The sequence below is a fragment of the Eleutherodactylus coqui genome, chromosome 6, assembly GCF_035609145.1.
Source record: "Eleutherodactylus coqui strain aEleCoq1 chromosome 6, aEleCoq1.hap1, whole genome shotgun sequence".
NCBI classification, from domain to species: Eukaryota; Metazoa; Chordata; class Amphibia; order Anura; family Eleutherodactylidae; genus Eleutherodactylus; species Eleutherodactylus coqui.
In genome coordinates, this window is record NC_089842.1 from 51,706,120 (window position 1) to 51,726,127 (window position 20,008).

A 20,008-nucleotide genomic window follows, 5' to 3' on the forward strand; every position below is an offset into this window, starting at 1 on the left:
TCGGTCCAAATGCGCTCAAATTATGTCTTTTAAGCGATAATCGTTGCGTGTAAAAGCCACCATCGTTTACTTTTCAGCCGAATGATGACTTTTAGGTGAGCATAAAATCCATCCTTCGGCTGGGCAGCTGATAGCAGGGACCGCACGCTATGTTCTTCGCGGGAGTGCTGATAACATTGTATTCAGCTTGCAGCCCCATGGCAATACAAATGGACTGTATGCAGATAACAGACCACCTGCTGTTCTCCACATACAGCTCCCGGAGGCTCATTTACATGCAAATGAAGGCGATGCAAAACAATCACTAAAACGGTCATTCTCCCTATGTTTTGAACAGATTTTGAGTGATCATCTTTGCGTGTAAATGGGCCTTAAGTCTGTTCGTTAAGCAAATCCCTGGGTTGGGATTGGACAGTGAGGTATTGAGGGAGAAATTAAATGAATATTAAACAGTCCATCTTTCCATACTCTTCCCCCCACTGGTGTTGGAGGATGCTGGATTTGGACAGCAAATATCCATCCGTTTCCCCCTTGAAGTTTTTCCAACCTCCATATGACTTTCTATGGAACCAGCTTTAGATGACAAATCTGGCACCTTCTCCAAAGAGGGGGGCACCTCTAGCGCTCCCTTCCTGCAATAAGGGATCTTGGCCACTGTGAAGCGCTAACCAGATAAGAACAAGTTAACCTTGTGGGCATCAAATCTATAGACATATACAGTCATGGTACATGTTCCTCACAACCAGCTATAACAATATACTGACTTCTGTGTTACTGTTTTTCTATGTTGTTTTTTAATGAATTTCTCGTTTTTCAGTCAGGTTTGTTTGTTCTTGAAACGAGGGGCCAATCAGCACGCAGTAGACGACGATGGTCAAGATCCTCTCAGTATTTCCGTACAGGCAGCTAACGCAGATATTGTCACTTTGTGAGTTTTCTCCCTTTTGTATTAGACACTTATTTCTATATCTGCACTTCCTTTCTTGTACTAAGAGCTCACCCCTCTCACTCCTTCTGCCACAGGCTACGACTTGCCCGGATGAACGAAGAGATGAGAGAAGCGGAGGGGCCATTCGGACAACCAGGTCAATATCCCAGCAACAGTCCAACAGAACAGCAGTACAGGAAGTGCATCCAGGAATTCATCTGCCTTAATATAGATGAGTGTTAGTCAGATAAAGTCCCTCAAGGGGGCACAGCTGATCCCTACTTTTTTTGAACTTTTTTTCCACTAGCTGCTCTTGGCAACTTTTTTTTTTTTTTTTTTGGAAACCTGCATGGGGATTGTCTTCTGGCATCAGGGGAGGGGAAGAATCACTTGTGGACCAGGGGCACAACTAAACCAAAATGTTTGTTTCTTTTTTTCTTAAGGGTTTGGACCAATATTATTACTATTTTTTTTTTGTCCTTATCACTGCCGAGAGCAAATGGAAAGATGATGTAGTCCTATTTTATGTACTGTTTTAGCACTTTTACAAACTGTGATTCTTTTAGACTTTTACGTTCTCAAGATCAGAGCAGACACTGAGATGACGGAGTCCATGGGCGAACCTGCGGCTCTTCTGCCTCTTTAGTGCCTGACTATTTATTTATTTAGGGATCAAGTTAAAGGGACCCAGCTGAGCCAGTGAAAGGTACTTCTACATTCAGGGACCTTTGTTTGCGTCAGCTGCCTAGTTTAGTAGGGTTCTTGTCTTGATGCATTGTAAAGGGGGGTGGGGGGGTCTGCTCTGTCATAACTTCCGCTTTAGTGACTGAAGGGTGGGGTGTGGATGTCATACTTTGGGGAATGGTGGGGTTCAGAGCAATTTGCTGTAATGCTGCGTGGGGAGATCTTTAGAGACCCACATTTAAAGCACTTTTCCTATTTCAAAGGTTGTCTATTTCCTGGTGCTTATATTAGTGTGCTAATTACACATGAACTTTACGGCTTGCCCCATCTTTGCCCTAGGTGTGTTGTACTTTGTCTTAACTTCTTCACTGCCAGAACCGGGTGACATGGGTGATCTATCGCTGTGAATTCGGACATTCCTGCTCTGGATGGACTGAAAAAAACTTTCCTAAAACTTTTTTTTTCTAGAGCACAAAATATTATATCATGAATGGGTGCAATTATGGTGTTTGGGGGTCTCTAAAATCCTATTTAGGTGTAATTGGCTTTTTCTCTGCATGTTTGCATTGCATTTACCTCTTGGGTTACTGACACGATTTTCCTCTTGCAGTTGTCGCTCTTCTCATACGTCATTCCCTTTTGTTTTCAGCACTTGTTTGGTCATTTCCAATGGGTATTTCTTTCCTCTACTTCTTGTGTGCCTCTTTCTTATCCTATGTGGTTCTCAGCTTGTTGTCCTGTACCAGCAGTGAAGATGTTAAGTGTGTAGGGTGACCCTCATAAAGTACACTCAATGACTTTACAAAGGCCTATATCTCTATTTGTGCCCTACCTTGTTACCTACCAGGGATTCTGCCCTCACACTAGACGTTCTGAGACCGCTCCACTTAAGGATTGGCTTCTCAAGTGTATGCCTATGTCACCTCTAGCGCTATGCAATTCCATTGTATGAAGAGATCAGGACATCAGGGACATAGAGAGGACTGTTAAATCTTTGGGTATTAATAGTCACCTGATCTTGTCTTTAATTCGCCCATTTATATCTGCATAGATCATCATCGGCAGATACATTCCTCCATCGAGTGACTTTTTTTGTTTTTTTTCTCCCATAACCCGCAAATTCCGTTTTTTGAGTTCGGTAACATCTGATTAGAACCTGTAGCATTATATTAGCCGCCTGACCTCTTAAGGGTTTACTAAAGCCCTGGAAAAATAAATGATATGCACCTTAGGTCCACCATACTTGTACACTGTCTTTTTGGGGTGATGGACCTTTTCTAACACCCTCTCAGAAAAGCACAGAAAATCCAATAAAAATCCATCTCGTCCGATTGCTAATCTAGTCTTATTGCTCACTAGAGAACTTGCAATAAATTCCTGACCATTCAATCACCAAATAAATAAGTGGGAACGGCAGCCATATAACTATTCGTCTCCAAAGGCCTATAAACGTGTAATGAGGAGTTCCAGATGATCAAAAGTACCGCCGTAAAAAAAAGAATTCATCAAGTTGATGTTGTTTATCTTAGGAGGGGGGTTGGACAACTGTTCTGTTAAATCTCGAGTTAATGAACTGAGGAATCGGGACGTTCCTTGGCTAGTATGCCAACACCAGACAGCACTGCCAGACAGGAGCCGGTGGGCTTCAACTACCAACCAGCAAGATTTGCTCTATGTGAAGTTAAAAAAAAATAATTGGTGCTAACTTCATTGGAGGTCCAAACATACGGCCATGTAGAACTTCGAACCCTCCTCAGGATTCCTTCTAGTTTACAGTCTACCCTTTACCATTACCCTTGTAGGTCGTAAGTAGTGAGCTTCAAACTGACTAAAAGTGAAGCTCCGACTTTTGATTAACATGGCGTGTATACGCAATCAACAATGCAAATCTAGCCTGTATTTATATAAGTACACTTCTCTTTTCTTGTTTTGTTGTCTTTTTGTTTTTCTTTCTTACTTCTGTTGCTACTTGGATGCCATCAACGAGATTGTGTTGGCAGATCTTATTATTTAGTACCTTGAGTGCACGTGGGTGTAGCGTTTTGAATAGGCTAGGGGACTCTTAAGCTTATTAACACTCAAGTACCTGTTGTAGTCTTGTTCATTAATACATTGACTATTTAATAATTACATTTGTATTAGCAAGTCAAGGCTGCAATGGCTATTAAAGGGGTTGTCCATCTGTGAACTTTTAATGGCATATGAATGGCAAGTCAGTGGATGTCCACCTACCAGGACCCCCATTGGGCAACTGTTCACCAGGTCAGGTCGGTATGCTCATGCACAATTTCTGCAGATAGCTGACAGCTCCATTCCCACTGCAGTGTCCCGGCTTGGTATTACAGGCAGATTTCCCATTCACTTCAAGACCTGCAATACCAAGTAGCAACGAAGCCGTCAGCTTGCTGTAGAAACTTATTCAGTGCATTGGTTTGGTGAACAGCTGATCGGCGGGGGGGTCCTGGGCGGCAGACATCTATTGATCTACTATTGATGGCCTATCCTGTGTATAGACCATCAATAGTTTATAACTGGAGAACCCCTTTAAGGTATTTTTGAGTCAATCAGGCTTACAGCCTATGCAAAACACTAAGTACTAGAGTCGCACATAGGCACAATAGGATTCACCTCCTCGTTGATGATTTCAAGGTACTGTAGCAACCCCCAATTTTTTTCTCCATAAAGAGGTTGTCCATTTGTAAACTATTAATGGACCCCTGCTGATCAGCTGCTTGCCAGGATGATTTCCTCATGCAGTGAGCTGATTTCTGCAGGAAGCAGACAGCTCCGTTCCGCTGCAGTGGTCCAGCTTTGTATTGCACACAAAGTTTCCATTCACGTCTATGAGAATTTTGCCTGTAATACCTTAACCTTGCCAATGCAGTATGAATGGAGTTGTCTGTGAATAATAAAGTCAATTTTTACAGGAAGCAAACACATGGGCCCTGTGAACAGCTGATTGTCAGGGATTCCGTGTGACAGACCCCTTCTGACTTTCTGTTGGACCTATCCTATAGATAGGCCAAGAATAGTTTACAGCTTGACAACTCCTTTAAAGGGAACCTGTCACCGGCTATGAGCAGCATAATCTAGGTTATTTGGTTACCAGGAGCCCCGGGAGGTTTTTTTTTTTTATGCTTTCCTGCCTACCGGTGTCCGCACTGTCATCCCAAAAGTTTGCACGTCGATCATGTCATTGATCTCCATTGGAGCGCATGCACACAGCCTACAGCTTTGAATGCGATGACACAATCCGTGCTCTGAACGTATGGTCCATATGCCGACTTTTGAAGCGGACAGCACGGACCCCAGGAGGCGGGTAAGTATAAAGAAAATACTCTCCAAGCTCCTGGGGTGCATATTAGCCTTTTACTCCCCACTTCTACATGAGCTAACCTAAACAACCGATCGCCATGAATCAGCCAAACCAAACAACCAATCACCATGAATCAGCCAAACCAAACAACCAATCACCGTGAATCAGCCAAACCAAACAACCAATCACCGTGAATCAGCCAACTCAAATAACCAATCACCGTGAATGAATAAATCCAAACAACCAATCAGGTTGCGGATTTGGGGAGTAATATAGATATATGCCCTGGGAACCTTCCCGATTAGCACCATAACTTAATTTATGGTGCTCCTAGCTGGTGACAGGTTCCCTTTAAATACTCCGGTAGATTTTGCAGTATTTGACTGTACAGCCATTGTTACTCAATAGATGAGCTTCATTTTTACCCCCCCAATGCAGCCTGCCATGACACAAGTAGCCCCCTCACAGTGAAGGGGTTGATATTTTTTTGATCAATGCTGTACATTTTATGTAAAGAACAAAAGAACAACTATATATACTTGTGCACTTTTTCTTCCTTCCAGTTTTTGGAAATCATATATATATAATTATGTTTGTGTAAATGTAATTTTGTAAGTGATCTTTTTTGTATAGTTTTTGTTTTTTTTTGTTAATTTTGCTACTTTATTTATTATGGTATATGCCAAACAGAGCAGTACAATATCCACTGATGAATGGTCAACGTCATATACTGCTGCCTGAAGTCTGAGCTGCTTTCTTTTGTAGGATACACACTATATTGTTTTATAATAAACCCTTATTTAGTTCCTCTTGGTGGTTAAGACTTTTTAGAATTTTTTTTTTTTTTATATATTGGACTCTTGAGTCCACAATCAGGTGGAACTCATCAGACTTCTATACCACTTTGCTGGTTTCCTAACTTAAGGAAGAACTCGACAAGCTCGATGTCACATGTACATGTTTATACCTTTTTTGTCTTGTCTTTGTCATTTGGATGGATGTTACATATGGAGTCAAAAAAAATTTAACTTTTTTTTTTCTTTAAAGAATTTATTTGGGGAATTATTTGTTTTATATGTGAAATGAACATTTCCATGAGGAAATAGATCTTTTATTGCAAATTTTATGATTTTCTTTTTTTTTTTACTTTTTTTTTTGTCTTTACAAAATACCTTTGGCCTATGTTTTTATTTTTTTTTTTTAGGAAATTTGACATCCTTGAATATCAGGCTCATTTAATAACATGCTGCAAATAGCAAATCCCCTTAGTTCCTCGGAGGCGGTCCTTAAAGACCACTCCCTAAAGGATGCCATCTCCTTTTTTGTTTTGCTATATCTTCATATTACTAGACACTTGGTCTGTACTCTAAATGCTTGGTGAGACTCATTAATGCACAGACACTCTGCACTCACAGCAGCCAATCAGATGCTGGTTTTTACTATTCCTGTGTGAATTAATGAAAGCAGAAATCTGGTCGGCTGCTTTGAATATATGCTATTTGCATGTTATTAAATAGGCTTGTCGATGTTGCGTAAAAATGTGAATTGTGTATATATGTATACATATATATTATATATATTGTGTCTGAAGGCTGTAACAGTTATTTTCAATTAGTTATTAAAAATAAGTGACTATAGTTGAAAATGCAACGTATCGGAGACCTCCGTTCCTGTTTATATGTATTAGTTGTAGACATTACTACTTTACTCTTCACCGGTATGGAAGAGAAGCTGTCACTACTTAGGTCGAGCAAGTATTCGGCCTCTTAAAGCCAAGCTCCACTCGGAATGTAAAAATTGAAGTATGATTGTAGTTGGGCCCAATATAACAATTGCCTAAATGTTATTCTCACACGGGGCCTGGAAGCCAAGATATTAGAAGAGGTTTGTTGGGGGTCCTCACATTGAAGAGTTGCTTTCGTTTATAGCTGCCCCTATTACTGTCAATAGAATGGAGTCATTGAACAAAATAACTGCTCTGTAGGGTTAAAAAAAAAAAATATATCACCTAAACCTGCCATTCCGTTATTTTGTGAATCTGGGAAAGGAAAGAAAGACGGCGGTCACATTGGTGTTCTTCTGTCACAGGCCAGCATAGGAACAAGCAAAGCAGCTCTACAGTCTGAGGAAATCCCACCTATATCTTTCCTGGGGCCCTATGACTTTGATTGTGGGGGGTCTAACTCTTGGCACGCCTGAGATCATTCGTATAAGGGAGGTGTGACGCTTGCTGGGGTGTGTGTCCGGACCTGGTACTGCAGCTCAGCCCCCCTTCATGTGAACACGGTTCTGCTGTGAGAATCTCAGGGGTTGGACATCCTTCAATTAAATATTGATGGCCTATCATAAGGATCAGCTTTCAGTGTTGTAGTCCCCGAAAAACTGTTTAAAGAACACCTATTACCCCCATGAGCCTATTTTGTTTGTATTTGAAAATCTATTGGCTGCTGCGGGAAGTCGGGTAATTTGCATAAAGTACTCGCAAAGTAAAACACTTTTTTAAAAATACTTTTTATAAGGCATAGTTAGAAAATGATTTGTTTTTCAGCAGTTAATAGGTTTCTAAATAAAGCAAAGTGTCAGGGCGATGATGAGTTCTCTTTAAAGGGACCCTGTCACATGTTTTATCTGGGCAGAATAAATTAGGGATGGACACCCTGATTCCAGCGATTTTTCAGTTATGGGGTAAGTTGATGTGGTTTATTTGTGACTTATATGTCTATGAAGGAGCATGAAGCCAGAGAAGAATCATGGCAGCCACTAACACTAACCACCTTGTATCATTCTACCTATGCACTGTAATAGCTGTGGATTACGGTAGGAGGGTGGAGTTAGCAGCCGCCATGACTCTTCTCTCGCCATGGGCTCCTGTATAACATGTAAATCGTAAACCAATCACAGCACATTACCCCACAAGTGACAGACCGCTAGAGTCAACGTGTCTGTCCATACTTTATGCTGCCTTCAGGAAGGTCAGCATAAAGAATGTGACCTGTTTTCTTTGAATGGATTTTTACTGGCAATTTCAATTGTTGACCTATCATCAGGATAAGTCATAAATAGTTGATCGTCTGAAGTCTGCCATTCAAGAGTCAGTGCCACAGCACACTGTTCGAAGAGGAAGCTGGTAGCTCCAACCGCTCCAACCACTGTATAGTGGCCAGCACTGGTATTTGTAAGAACATGTCTCATTGATTTTAATAGAATCCCAGCCAGCAGTTACCAGCATCGGCCACTAGACAGGGGCCGGAGCGATCTGCTCCCACTCCATACACTGTATTGCGGCAATGGCAGTGGCTACCAAACAGCAGATTGTCCGGGGTCCCAAGCAGCAGACCCTAAGCCAATTGATTTTTTTTTTTTTTTATGACCTTGCAATGAGGATAGCAATTGCCTTGAAAAACCCCTTTAAATTATGTTGCCCTTTAAATACAGTTACTAGATGAGTCAATTTCCATCCTATACAAACTACAAAATTACTGTTCTATTCTAGATCAACACAAACTTAAAATATCCTAATGGATTTGTCCCCTGATGAATTCTGTTATATAATCAGAAAAGTATCATTTTGTGTCTACAAAATCTAGATTTTTGTGGACGGGTTCAGAACACTTCCCATATTACTCTCCTTTTCCTCAAATACTTATACTTAAGAAAATATGACTACTTTACCAACTTAACTGTTATATGTCTTAGAGACTGCCCCCTTCAGTCTAACCACGGACAGGCACTCATCAGAATGAAAGGCTTTGTTACTGGTAATCTGACACTACATTGCAGGCCCAGGTCGGTGCTAAATTCTTTCCTGCATAGACCGATTTAAAACTTAAAATTCTGGCCCCCTGCACCTGCCACTAGAGGGTGCTAACTGCATACTGTTTATACATTGAACTCAATAATAAATCTGCATGCAGTAAGCTTGTAAATTAATGGTAGATGCACAACTAGATTTGGAGCTGCGTATTAGAAAAATATGAACTCTAACTGCTATGAAGATCTGTTAAAAAAAGGAAATGCTACAGAATGAAAGTAATTCAATTTAAAACAATTGTATTTAAAGGGATATTCCAGTAATATCAAGTTATCCTTTATCCAAAGAATAAGGGGATAACTATCCGATTGCTGGGAGTCCGATTCCTGCGACCCCCACTGATCACCAGAATAGGGGTCCTATGCCCCCTTGGCCTTCATTCCATTTCAATAGGACTGCCAAAGATAGCTGATTGTTTGAACTTTACTATTTTCAGTTCATTGAAGGGAATGAAGCAGTGTTGCACACATGTGACCACTGCTGCACTTATTCAGAGACCTTCAGGACCCCCAGGTCTCGTGATCAGTGGCGCAGTACCAGCAGTCAGACCCCCACCAATCAGATGGTTATAACTGTAATTTGATGATATAACTACAATATCCCTTTAAGGATGGACAATAAGAAATTCCAGTGGGAATGTGGGGGTCTGACCACTGAGAACCCCATCAGTCCCAATAGCAGGGAACCCATTTCCCCTTTCCGTCTTGCTTCTGAGTAGCTTCTCCCACCTGGATGCACTTTGTACTTGACTATCTCTGGCTGTTCCATTGAAAATGAATGGAGTGGCAATGCGTTAACGTGATAGAAAGAAAGGATGCCAACAGCACAGTCCATTAAGCAGTCTCCAGCGGGGCTGAAGGGATGCCGAGACCGAGACATTTACGTGATAGTCGCTCCATTCAATCTCGTCCTCGTCCCCGGGGGGCTGCAGTGAGGAGGACGGGGGAAACTGGATCAGTGGACTTGTCGCAACCGAAATACCCTTTTAAATGCAGGGTTTCAGCAAGAAGATGCCATTAGGGGGTTGTGAATGTATCGCGGTATATTTTAGGCCCCAAATTGGAATGAAATGTCATAGATTTTAACCATTGTGACATGGAATAAATGTTATCCCTGGGGATTCATACAGAAAAGGAGACTAGCAAATGAATTAATACCCTTTTACAGCACATTTACGATCCTTTTGCCTTTTTTGGTCCTCATGGAGTGGAAGTATAATTGTTACAAGCCCAGATCAGGTCACAACCATTATCAATCTTCCATCCAAATCACTTGTATACCAGGAGTGATCATGTAGGCGTTGGTGCGGGTGGTGATTTCAGTCCACAAAATGTCCCTATGACAAGACTGATATGCTCGGGCGCAGAATAGAAAGTGCTGCTACTTGAACACTAGCTGCAGGTGTATCTACGCAGGAATCGGCCCACCTGCCCTTCCTTAATCCGAGGCTCTCTATACGATGGTGTTTTCTGTGTTCTTTTTATTTATTTTTTTTATTTAGTACAACATAAAAGCATTATTTTTGTACAGTTTTTATGGTAATTTATATATTTTGGCATGGACAGATTTTTTTTTTCTGTGATTTCTGAATTTTCAAAAGCAGCAGCCACCTTGCTGACGGTATATACTGAACATTATACCATGCTCATCAATGTGTGAAAACAAAGCTGTCCTCTACTCGTGCAACACGTCAGCGCTGCTTAAAATACAAAGGTACAAAAAAAAGTGAGATTCCTTCATTTGAGGACAACCCAAGGAGGTCATGTGCATTGTGATGCGGCTTTAGAGCTTTCCGTTTTTTTTTTAGAGCATCTATACGCTTTTGAGAATCTTGTGCACCAGTTATGACTTCAGTGGTGGCAGACGTGTAACGCATAGTTCATTGGGTATTATACAGTACATTGCCAGTGACAATGACAAGTGGTGACTTGTACCCTGTACCCTCACAAACCCCTTTTCCCATTCCCCCTCCAAAAAAGTCAGGGAGCGCATGAAGACTATACAACCAACTGCACCATGAGAACCCCTCTCGCTGTACATAGGCTGATGCATACTCTACACCTTCTATGTCTCGCTTGCACCTCCTTGGTGCTATTTTCTTTTTGCCTGGTCAACTTTTTGATGTTTTCTGAATATTGTATGTCATTTCCTCTGTATTATTTCCACCCCATGTTTCCCAAATGAGGCTTCTTGTGACACTTGAACCCTTGGCAACAAAGAGTTTAGACCTAAAGCAAAGGTGTTTTGTGTTTTTATATAGCAACTATAGAACACGCACATACACGGAACCCCCCCCCAATGTTTTTATTCTTTCCTCAAGCTGTCTTTATAAGCACTGTTAATAAAAGTCATACTCCAACTCTTCTTCTCTTCTGCTTGGCTCTTTATTGCTGTCTTGGCCTGTTGATTAACACCTCCACACATCTCTACACTGCTTGGACTCTTTGCTTCGCTGTGTTAACTTTTCGATATGCCGTGTATATGGGATTGTATATGAAAATTAGAGTAAAGAATAATGGCAAATGTTGCCCATAGCAAATAATTGCTGTGCTCATTACCTAATTACCAGGAGTACTTACCTAGTTACTCAGTTGGCACCATCTTGCTGGGAGATGGATCATCAGTACTGGTGGGTAGTCCTCTGTAGTGCTAGTACTTGAGTTAATGAGCAACACATGAAAATCTTCGTAAAGACATATTTAAGTAACCAGCAGAACATCATAATCCATCATGGCCTAGTATGAAGGATGTGCTAATGGGCAACAAGGTGACTTTTACCCTACAGTTAAAGTGACCCTCTGGGCAAAATTCTGTCCTGGGACCAGAAAGGATATATTGCTTGTAGTTCTTCTCTGCTGGCTCTCTGATCCATTGGTTCCTGTTTTTATTTATCCAAGATGGCATATGCAATCTTCAGACTACCTAATCCCCACAGTACACTGTTAGTGTTAAACTACTAATGCTCTATACGTGCTTTCTGATTGGCCAGAGTTGCTCACTAGAGATGAGCGAGTATACTCGCTAAGGCACATTACTCGAGCGAGTAGTGCCTTAGCCGAGTATCTCCCCGCTCGTCTCTAAAGATTCGGGGGAGAGCGGGGAGGAACGGAGGGGAGATCTCTCTCTCCCTCCCCCCCCCCCCCCCGCCGCAACTCACCTGTCACCCGCGCCGGCCCCCGAATCTTTAGAGACGCGCGGGGAGATACTCGGCTAAGGCACTACTCGCTCGAGTAATGTGCCTTAGCGAGTATACTCGCTCATCTCTATTGCTCACATAATCATTACTGGTCAGACAGCAGTGTGCAATAGTCAGCCATCTTGGGCAACTGAAAGTGGGGCCTGAAAGCAGTGGATTAAAGGGGCAACAGAAGAACCGCAAGTAATATACCTTACAGCTGTACAGTGTTTCCTGTTGACTGCAATAGAAAAAAAATATGTTGAGCATACTTTGTTTTTGCAAGGGGTTAAAAGCGTAACATGAAAAACTTTTCTGCCCCCCCAAAAGAGAAAAAAATACAAAAGCAATAAAGATGGGCAAACATATGCACTTTTTTACTAGATTTGACCAATTATAGTCTATGGGTACATTGGGCAATTACATTTTAATATGCTTATTTTGTATTAAACATATATATTTGACGTATGGCTGAAACAAAGCCTGATGTGAGCCGCCCCTTACAATACTGTGGCTACTTCTAGTGCTATATTGAATTCTTAAAGAAAGACATTCCACTTAAATGGTTTGGCCCACAAACCTTTATCATCTATCCACAGACGAGTGCTATTCTCTGCTGTCTCCATCAGTGCTATAGACCTTAAATGGAGGGGTGGTTACACATATTCTCTTCTGCTCCATTCAAAGTCCTATGAAATAGTGGCTCCACTCCTTAGTTTGCTAATTGTCGTGGTTCCCATTAATAATATATTTCTCACCCAACCTGCGAATAGATGATAAAGTTCATGCGCCAATCTCTTTAACCCCCAACAGTTTAGAAGGAGCGCTGTTTGTCCAAAACTGTAATGTCCGTTTCCTGCAGAGAAAACCGAGCTGATTCTACTTTTAAACAGCGATCGCTCTTGATTAGAGATGAGCGAACGTACTCGTTTAGGGCGATTTCGCAATCAAGCACCGGTTTATTTGAGTAACTGACTACTTGGGCGAAAAGATTCGGGGGGCGGCGTGGTGGAGCGGGGGGTGGGGGGAAGCTCTCCCCCACTCCCCTCTGCAACCGCCCGCTCACCCCCGGCGCCCCCCCCCCCCCCCCGAATCTTTTCACCCGAGTAGTCAGTTACTCGAAAAAAGCAGTGCTCGATTGCGAAATCGCCCTAAACGAGTACGTTCGCTCATCTCTACTCTTGATCTATCACTGTTTTTGGTATCATCTTAAAGCTAGGATGCTTGGCTTTCAGGTGATACCCAAGACATGTCAGTAGCTCTCAGAGAAATGGAAAGTGAGCCATTTGAAGTGGGGTCGGGAATACTGAATTTACAGCTGTCCCTTTTCAGTCTGTGGCACAGAGTTCTATAATTGTTACATATGGGGATTTTTTCCCCCAGAAAAGGAGTGAAATGATGACATCCCCTGTCTCCTCTACACCATTTAACCCTGCAGTCACTGTTGACCGTGGCAGCTAAAGTTTTTACAGAAATCGCTACATCATCCTATACTATAAAACATCACATTATTTATCGAGCATAGTAAATTCCCTATTTAAAAAAAAAAAAAGAAAAAACGAAAAATAGCCATTTTCCGGTCATTGTGTTACGCTAGGTGCGGGGCCTGAGAGCGTGGAGTATGACAACAAGGATTCAAAGATCACTGAAAGAGAGAATCCTTGTCATGCTCCGCCCCCTTAGGCCCTGCATTTGACAGAATACAGTGTAGATGCCTTGCTTGGAGTTTTCCTTGAAAATCATTCTCTATGAAGGAGTACCGGTATCTTTTTATTACATTTACACATTTATAGGGGTGATCTCAAAATCTAAAGTTATCCCTTATACACAAGATATGAGATGACTTTATGATCAGTGGGGGGGTCACCGTTGAGCCCTGCACCTACCCTGAGAACGGGGGTCATTTATACAGGACCTGACTGAAATTGTCGGTCATTTTTTTCTTGGCTGTCTCTGGTAGTCCCATTGAAAGTAAAGGCAGTGGCACTGCATGTGTTCAACCGGCGCTCCATTCAAACGGCAAGTAGATGCAGTGGGGAAGGATGCAAGACCCCCATTCTCGGGATCAGTGGATGTCTCACCGCTGGTACAACCACCAATCATAAAGTTATTTCCTACCTTGTGTATAGGAAATATCTTTAGATTTTGGATAACTTCTGTTATAATTTGAGAGGTCAGTTATTGTGTTACTTTTTATTGGGCTTTTTCTTTATTTTCACTCCGTTGCATTGCAGGTGACACCACTTATTTGGATATTTTCCGTGAATTTTCTCACATGGCATCCAACAACCCAGAGAAGCTGAGTCGGCGTAGTGTTCACTTCAGTCAGTCCTGCCGATAATGGATGTAGAGACGTCACATTAGAAGAAGCGGTTTCTTTGATATTCGTAGAGAATTTGAAAACATGTTGAGGAAAGCAAAGTAAGAAGCGAAATCTCCAGAAGGAAAGCACAAGCTTCTCCATTTGTGGAGAACGAACCACTAAAGTCCTCTGCCAAGGACCTTGACAAGGATCACAAACTTCTACTTTTCCTTATGCTATTCTTTTGTAACCTCTGTTTCCACCATGGTTGGGGAGTACTGCACTAGGGTGAATTATGGTCAAAAATGCTCCACCTATGAGGCTATTACCACTGAATTTGTGACCTAGTTATGAGTCAGCTCCAACGAAATAACCACTTTATTTTCTTACAAAGCGCCGTATTATGCTACCATAGGATTAGCCGATCTCCTATCCTTTCCAGAGCTGCACTACATATATAGATGCTGTTATCAGGCGCAACTCCTGATGTGGGACTTTGCACAGACAATCTGTAGCCTGTCGACGGACTAATGGCGTGGACTTCCTCTTCAAATGGGATGGTGAAGTCTGTGTTAAAAGTTGCATGCAACAAGATGCACCACGTGTGAACATGGCCATATCATTTGTATGGATTTAACACCGTCCTGCAGTAAACGGTCATCAGTGGGATATCTCAGAAGACTATCCCCGATTGAGAAGGTCAACATTATAGGCCTGGTGTTCTCAGACATCTTGGCAGATGTTTGTATATACATCCAAGAGTGAAGTTACTTAGAAAACTTTCATGTAACGTTTTTAAACCTATATGAAGTTATTGCTTATTGACTGTCTGGCTGGTCCAGATGTGGGAAAAATATATGAGAATAATACAGAATGAAAGACAGGACAGACACCGGAGGTTTACTATAGAAAAGTCGCAACAACCCCTTGGAGGCAGCTAAGCTACACTACCACCCTGCCCATGAGCAAAAGCAATGCTGGTTCTAGTAGGCAGTAGCCACGTGTTTTATAATTCCACTCAACCCCTTCATGCATGCCATGGATATTACTTTCACACGTTTAATTGAGGCTACTACCTTTTTTTTAGGTCTCCTAGATATTCATATTGCAGCTGCAAGTCCACGATCCACCTCGGGTCTTACGATCCCTAATTTATATCATCGGTCGTTAGGCCTACATTTGTGCTAGGACTTGCAGTTTCCTGAAACTTGTAGCATTCCTAATCTAATTGGGAAACAATAGATTGAGCTTGTTCAGGCTCCCCCCTATCTACAGTAACAGCCAAGTTTGGACACACCTTTTTTTTCTCAAGTTTTTTTTTTTTTCCTTCCAGTTTTTCCTCCATTGTAGATTCATAATGAAGACATGAAAACCATGGAGGATCATATAGAATGAGGTAGTAAACAAAAACTGTTAAACCAGAATATGTATTATATTTTAGATTCTTGAAAGTAGCCCCGTTTTGCTTTGATATCTTTGTACAGTCTTGGGATTCTCTCAATCAACTTCACAAGGTAGTCACCGAGAATGGCTTCCCTAAAGTCTAGAAGGAGTTTCTTAGAGGTGTTAAGGATGTGTCGGCTCATTTTTCTACACTCTACGGTCCAACTCATCCCAAGCCATCAAATTCGGTTTAGGTCAGGTGATTGTGGATGTCATCTGACACAGTACTCCATCACTCTTCTTCTTGGTCATATAGCCCTTACAGAGCCTGGAGGTGTGTTTGAGGTCTTTGTCCTCTTGAAAAACAAATGAGGGTTCCACTAAGCGCAAATGAGGTGGGCTGGCATGAATGCTTCTGGTGGCCATAATGGCTAAGTGTGCCTTGAATTCTGAACAAATCGCCAACAGTGTCCCCAGCAAAGTACCATCACACCACCTCCTCCTCCATGCTCCGTCTTGGAAACCATATATGTGGAAACCATCTGCTCATATGGTCTTTCGTATGAATCTGCAATGGAGAAACTGAAAAAAAATAAATAAAAACCTTGGCGTGACAAACTATAGCTATAGCTAATAGCTGGACTATTATGAAAAGAGATAGTATTAGTGACATGGGTCATAGAAATGTCATTGGTCGGTCCTGCTGAAAAAGTCACCATTGGATTACATTTATCTAATATGTCTAGCAACAAAGCCATGGCTGTTTCCAAGGGCAACAAGCAGAATTTTTAAAGAAACTGAAATCAATAAAGTAAATTATAAGGACTTTAAGAGTTCTGGGAATGGCCAAGACCATACTTTGGGAAGCAGTGAGGGTTCCTCGCCAATGAGAATGCCTTTAGTGGGAAACCTCTGTAAGTAGAGTTTAGCTAATGAATACCCTGCTTATAAAGTATCAGCAAAAGCTACACTATGGTTCCCTCCACTCACCTATGATTTGCAAACGTTTCTTGTAAGTACAAAGGTTGTACCACTAAGTATTACTTTTTTTCTTCTTCAGTTAAGGCTACTTTCTAGCTTTGCTTTATTAGCCGACAGCTATGATTAGCAACTTCAGCTTAGCTGCATTGTCTAATAGGAGTATGAAGTAGTCTTAAAGGGGTTTTCCAACAGTTAAAAAAAAGTGTCCCAGGGTTGCGAATGGTGTAAAATAAACCGTCCTCCTCTCTCGATGCCTCCAGACCAGCACAACTAACCCTTTCCCACTGATACAAGAATTGATTACTGAGGCAGCCAAGTGCTGGCCACAGTAGTCATGTACTGTTCTTTATCACATGACCACGGAGGCCAGCGATTGGGTATTGTGGTCATGTGAGCAATGAACATGTCATCATTGCTTCCGGTTTCAGAGGGAACTGAAGAAGAATGGACCGAACGCAACGTGAGAGAATTAGTAATGGGTACTTTATTTTTATGCCTTTCCCTAACTTGGGGCACTTTTTTTTAAATGTTGGAAAACTGATTTAAATCCCTCTCCTATCTTGTCCAATGCTCGGGTTGCTGTTTTGATTCTCATAGGAGCTTGGATTTTCATTATATAATGAAAAGGAATGAATATAAATTGCAAGCATGTATGCCAGTGCTGAAAATATGAAATATGCAGAGGCTAATATAAGGGGAAAGATCTGCTTAAAGGGGTATTTCCTACTGATGACCTATCCTCATGATAGATCATCAATACTTGATTGGCTGGGGTTCACCGCTCGGAATCCCAACGGATCCTCTGTCCTGCTGGGGTTGAAGCTGGAAGTTAATAAAAGGCTTTGTTCGCATTGAAAGCAATAGTGGAGTGATGCCTTTTATTACACTTTCGGTTCTTACCCCCGATGGAGACGTCTGGCTTGGGTGCGCTGACAGCAAGCCAAAGGATCAGCTGATATTTGGGGATCAGGAGCGGCAGACCCCAGCTGATGAAGTATAGATGGCCATCAGTTATAAATGCCTGGAATACCCCTTTTACACTATACTGACGACAGTCTGTAATGCCACTAGCAAACAAATGTTGAGAGTTGTAGTTGGAGAGTTCCACTGATTGATGTGGCCTAAAGTGACTCTCATGCTGAGACGGAGGAGTTGTATCCATTATAATGTCTTCTCACTTTTTTGGCACACGATGACAAGTCTAAAAATGCATTTTATTGGCTGACTTTGCTGATAGGTGACATATTCACTTTGTAGACTCTCTACCTCCTTCAATCCTAAATCCCTCCATTATATGTATTCTGTGTACGGCATTGCTTGCCTTGTATACTAGACATACTTTATATTGTGTTCAGTCCGGAACAATGCCTTACAAGGGTATACTGGTATATTCCTTGTAGATTACCGACTTGTTAGTTACCATTCAAGGACATCATGTACAGAAACTGTTTAAATGTTAAGTAATATATCTTATAGCAAATACATATTATTTAATAAAGTCACAGTCAAGTGAAATAAAGACTGGATTTAAGAAACTTAGTGTTTTTATTCAGTGTATTAGATATTGATTGTTGTACTAATTACACTTTATATATTCAGGTTCAGATCTAATAAGAAGGTATTTATACATGGATGTAAAGCACACCACTCCTGCCCCCAGGTCATATCTGGGATTGCAGATCAGTCATATTCATGCTGCAATATGCTATCCTGCCAAAAGTATTTGGACGCCCCTATCAATCGAATGGATCATCCTATTGGCATGTCATGTGTCCTAAACCATGCTACATAAGACGCATATCCTTGGAGATGTTGGTTATAGTTTGTGATGGGAAATGCATGCTATTGGATTTGGGGGTTATGCCGCTGCACACAAGCCAACCATCATGAAGTGCAATGCATCGGCCCATCTACAATGGAGCAAGGAGCGTTCTCTTTGGACAGTTGAGCAATGGAAGAACGTTCTATGGAGTGATGAATCACACTACTCCATCTTCACATCAGATGGACATACCTGGTGCGGAGGAGCCTGGGGAACACCTTTTGCCCGAGTGTGTTGTGCCAACAGTTAAGTACGGCATAGCTTATGATGACAAGAACCATGGAGAAGTACCTTGACGCTCTGGACCATAACGTGCTGTTGACTATCTGGCAATACTCTGGTAATGGTCAGCAAAACTTCCAACCTAAACCCTACTGAACATCTTTGGGACTGGACCATCAGGTCAGGAAATATGAACAGTGTCCATAGTCTTTGAGAGAGGTCACAAGATATTTGCAGAATGAATGGAGGGAAATACCAGCTGAAGTGTATCAGATGTTCGTAAAAAAGTATACCATGGAGAATATCCGATGTCATTAGGCCTGAAGGAGCCCCACTAAATATTAATATATGGAAATAAATATGATTGTTGCTCAGGTGTCCAGTTATTTTTGGTAGGATAGTGTACCAGATTCAGCACATCGACATGAGTGGTGCTGTGTTTTTTCTAATCCTGGACAAAGTCCCTGAGCTGTCCATATGCATGAGATTTTCGTAGTTGAATTGTGATGCTTTTTATAGGATCCACTGTTAATTTCCTGTTAATGGGGATGGTGTGGCTGTCCTCTCCCCGGCTTTTCGATAAACCGGCGTAAGTTGAATTCAAACCTGACTGCTTGTTTTGGAATAATCATTTAATAATGATCATCACTTATGATCATTATCTTCCACTCTCTGCAGGTACTTAATGATGGAAGATGGCTGTCATTTCACTTGCAACTATCTTGTCTATTCCGCAAAATGGGTTTGTTGTTCCAAATTGCAAGAATGAAAGAACCTTCTTACGTGATAAGTTATATACTCGAGCGTACAAAAAGAAAAAAAACTGACGCATGTGCAAAAAACTGTTTTCCCATCCATGTGCAGTTTCCGTGGGCCATCCGTACGCGGGCTGTTTTTCATGTGCAAAACTGAAGCAGGCCCAATTCTTTTTTTCTGCATCTGCATATTGTGCTGTAATTATTTTCTGCATAATAAGGAATAATTACCTAAACTAAGCAATAGCGCTTTAAAAATCCCACTGCTGCCACCAATTTGTAATTAACACATTACTGCGATAACCAATTGTCACAGATTAGAGAACAGTTAAGCCTCATGTCCACGGGCAAAATAAGAATTAAAATCCGCAGCGGATTTTAACTCTTCTCCTGCCCGCGGATCTGCACCCCATAGGGATGCATTGACCACCCGCGGGTAGATAAATACCCGCGGATCGTCAATAAAAGGGATTTAAAAAAAAATGGAGCATGAAAAAATCTGGACCATGCTCCATTTTCATGCGGGTCTCCCGCGGGCTTCTATTGAAGCCTATGGAAGCCGTCCGGATCCGCGGGAGACAAAATTCGGAATTTACTGACACGCTCCGTTTCTTCTCTTCGCGGCAGCG

At 41.7% G+C, this 20,008-nt stretch overlaps 1 protein-coding gene across 1 annotated transcript in view; it reads left to right on the forward strand.

The window, feature by feature from the left end:
• The window catches only part of ACAP3 (ArfGAP with coiled-coil, ankyrin repeat and PH domains 3), a 168,826-nt gene extending 150,711 nt beyond the window's left edge, over window positions 1-18,115 (forward strand). Inside the window, exons 23-25 of the mRNA XM_066606826.1 lie at window positions 818-928; window positions 1,024-1,166; window positions 14,149-18,115. Coding sequence (XP_066462923.1) covers window positions 818-928; window positions 1,024-1,166; window positions 14,149-14,255 — 361 coding nt within the window. The 3' untranslated portion in view covers window positions 14,256-18,115. The remainder of the gene's footprint in view (window positions 1-817; window positions 929-1,023; window positions 1,167-14,148) is intronic.
• The last annotated feature ends 1,893 nt before the right edge of the window (window positions 18,116-20,008 follow it).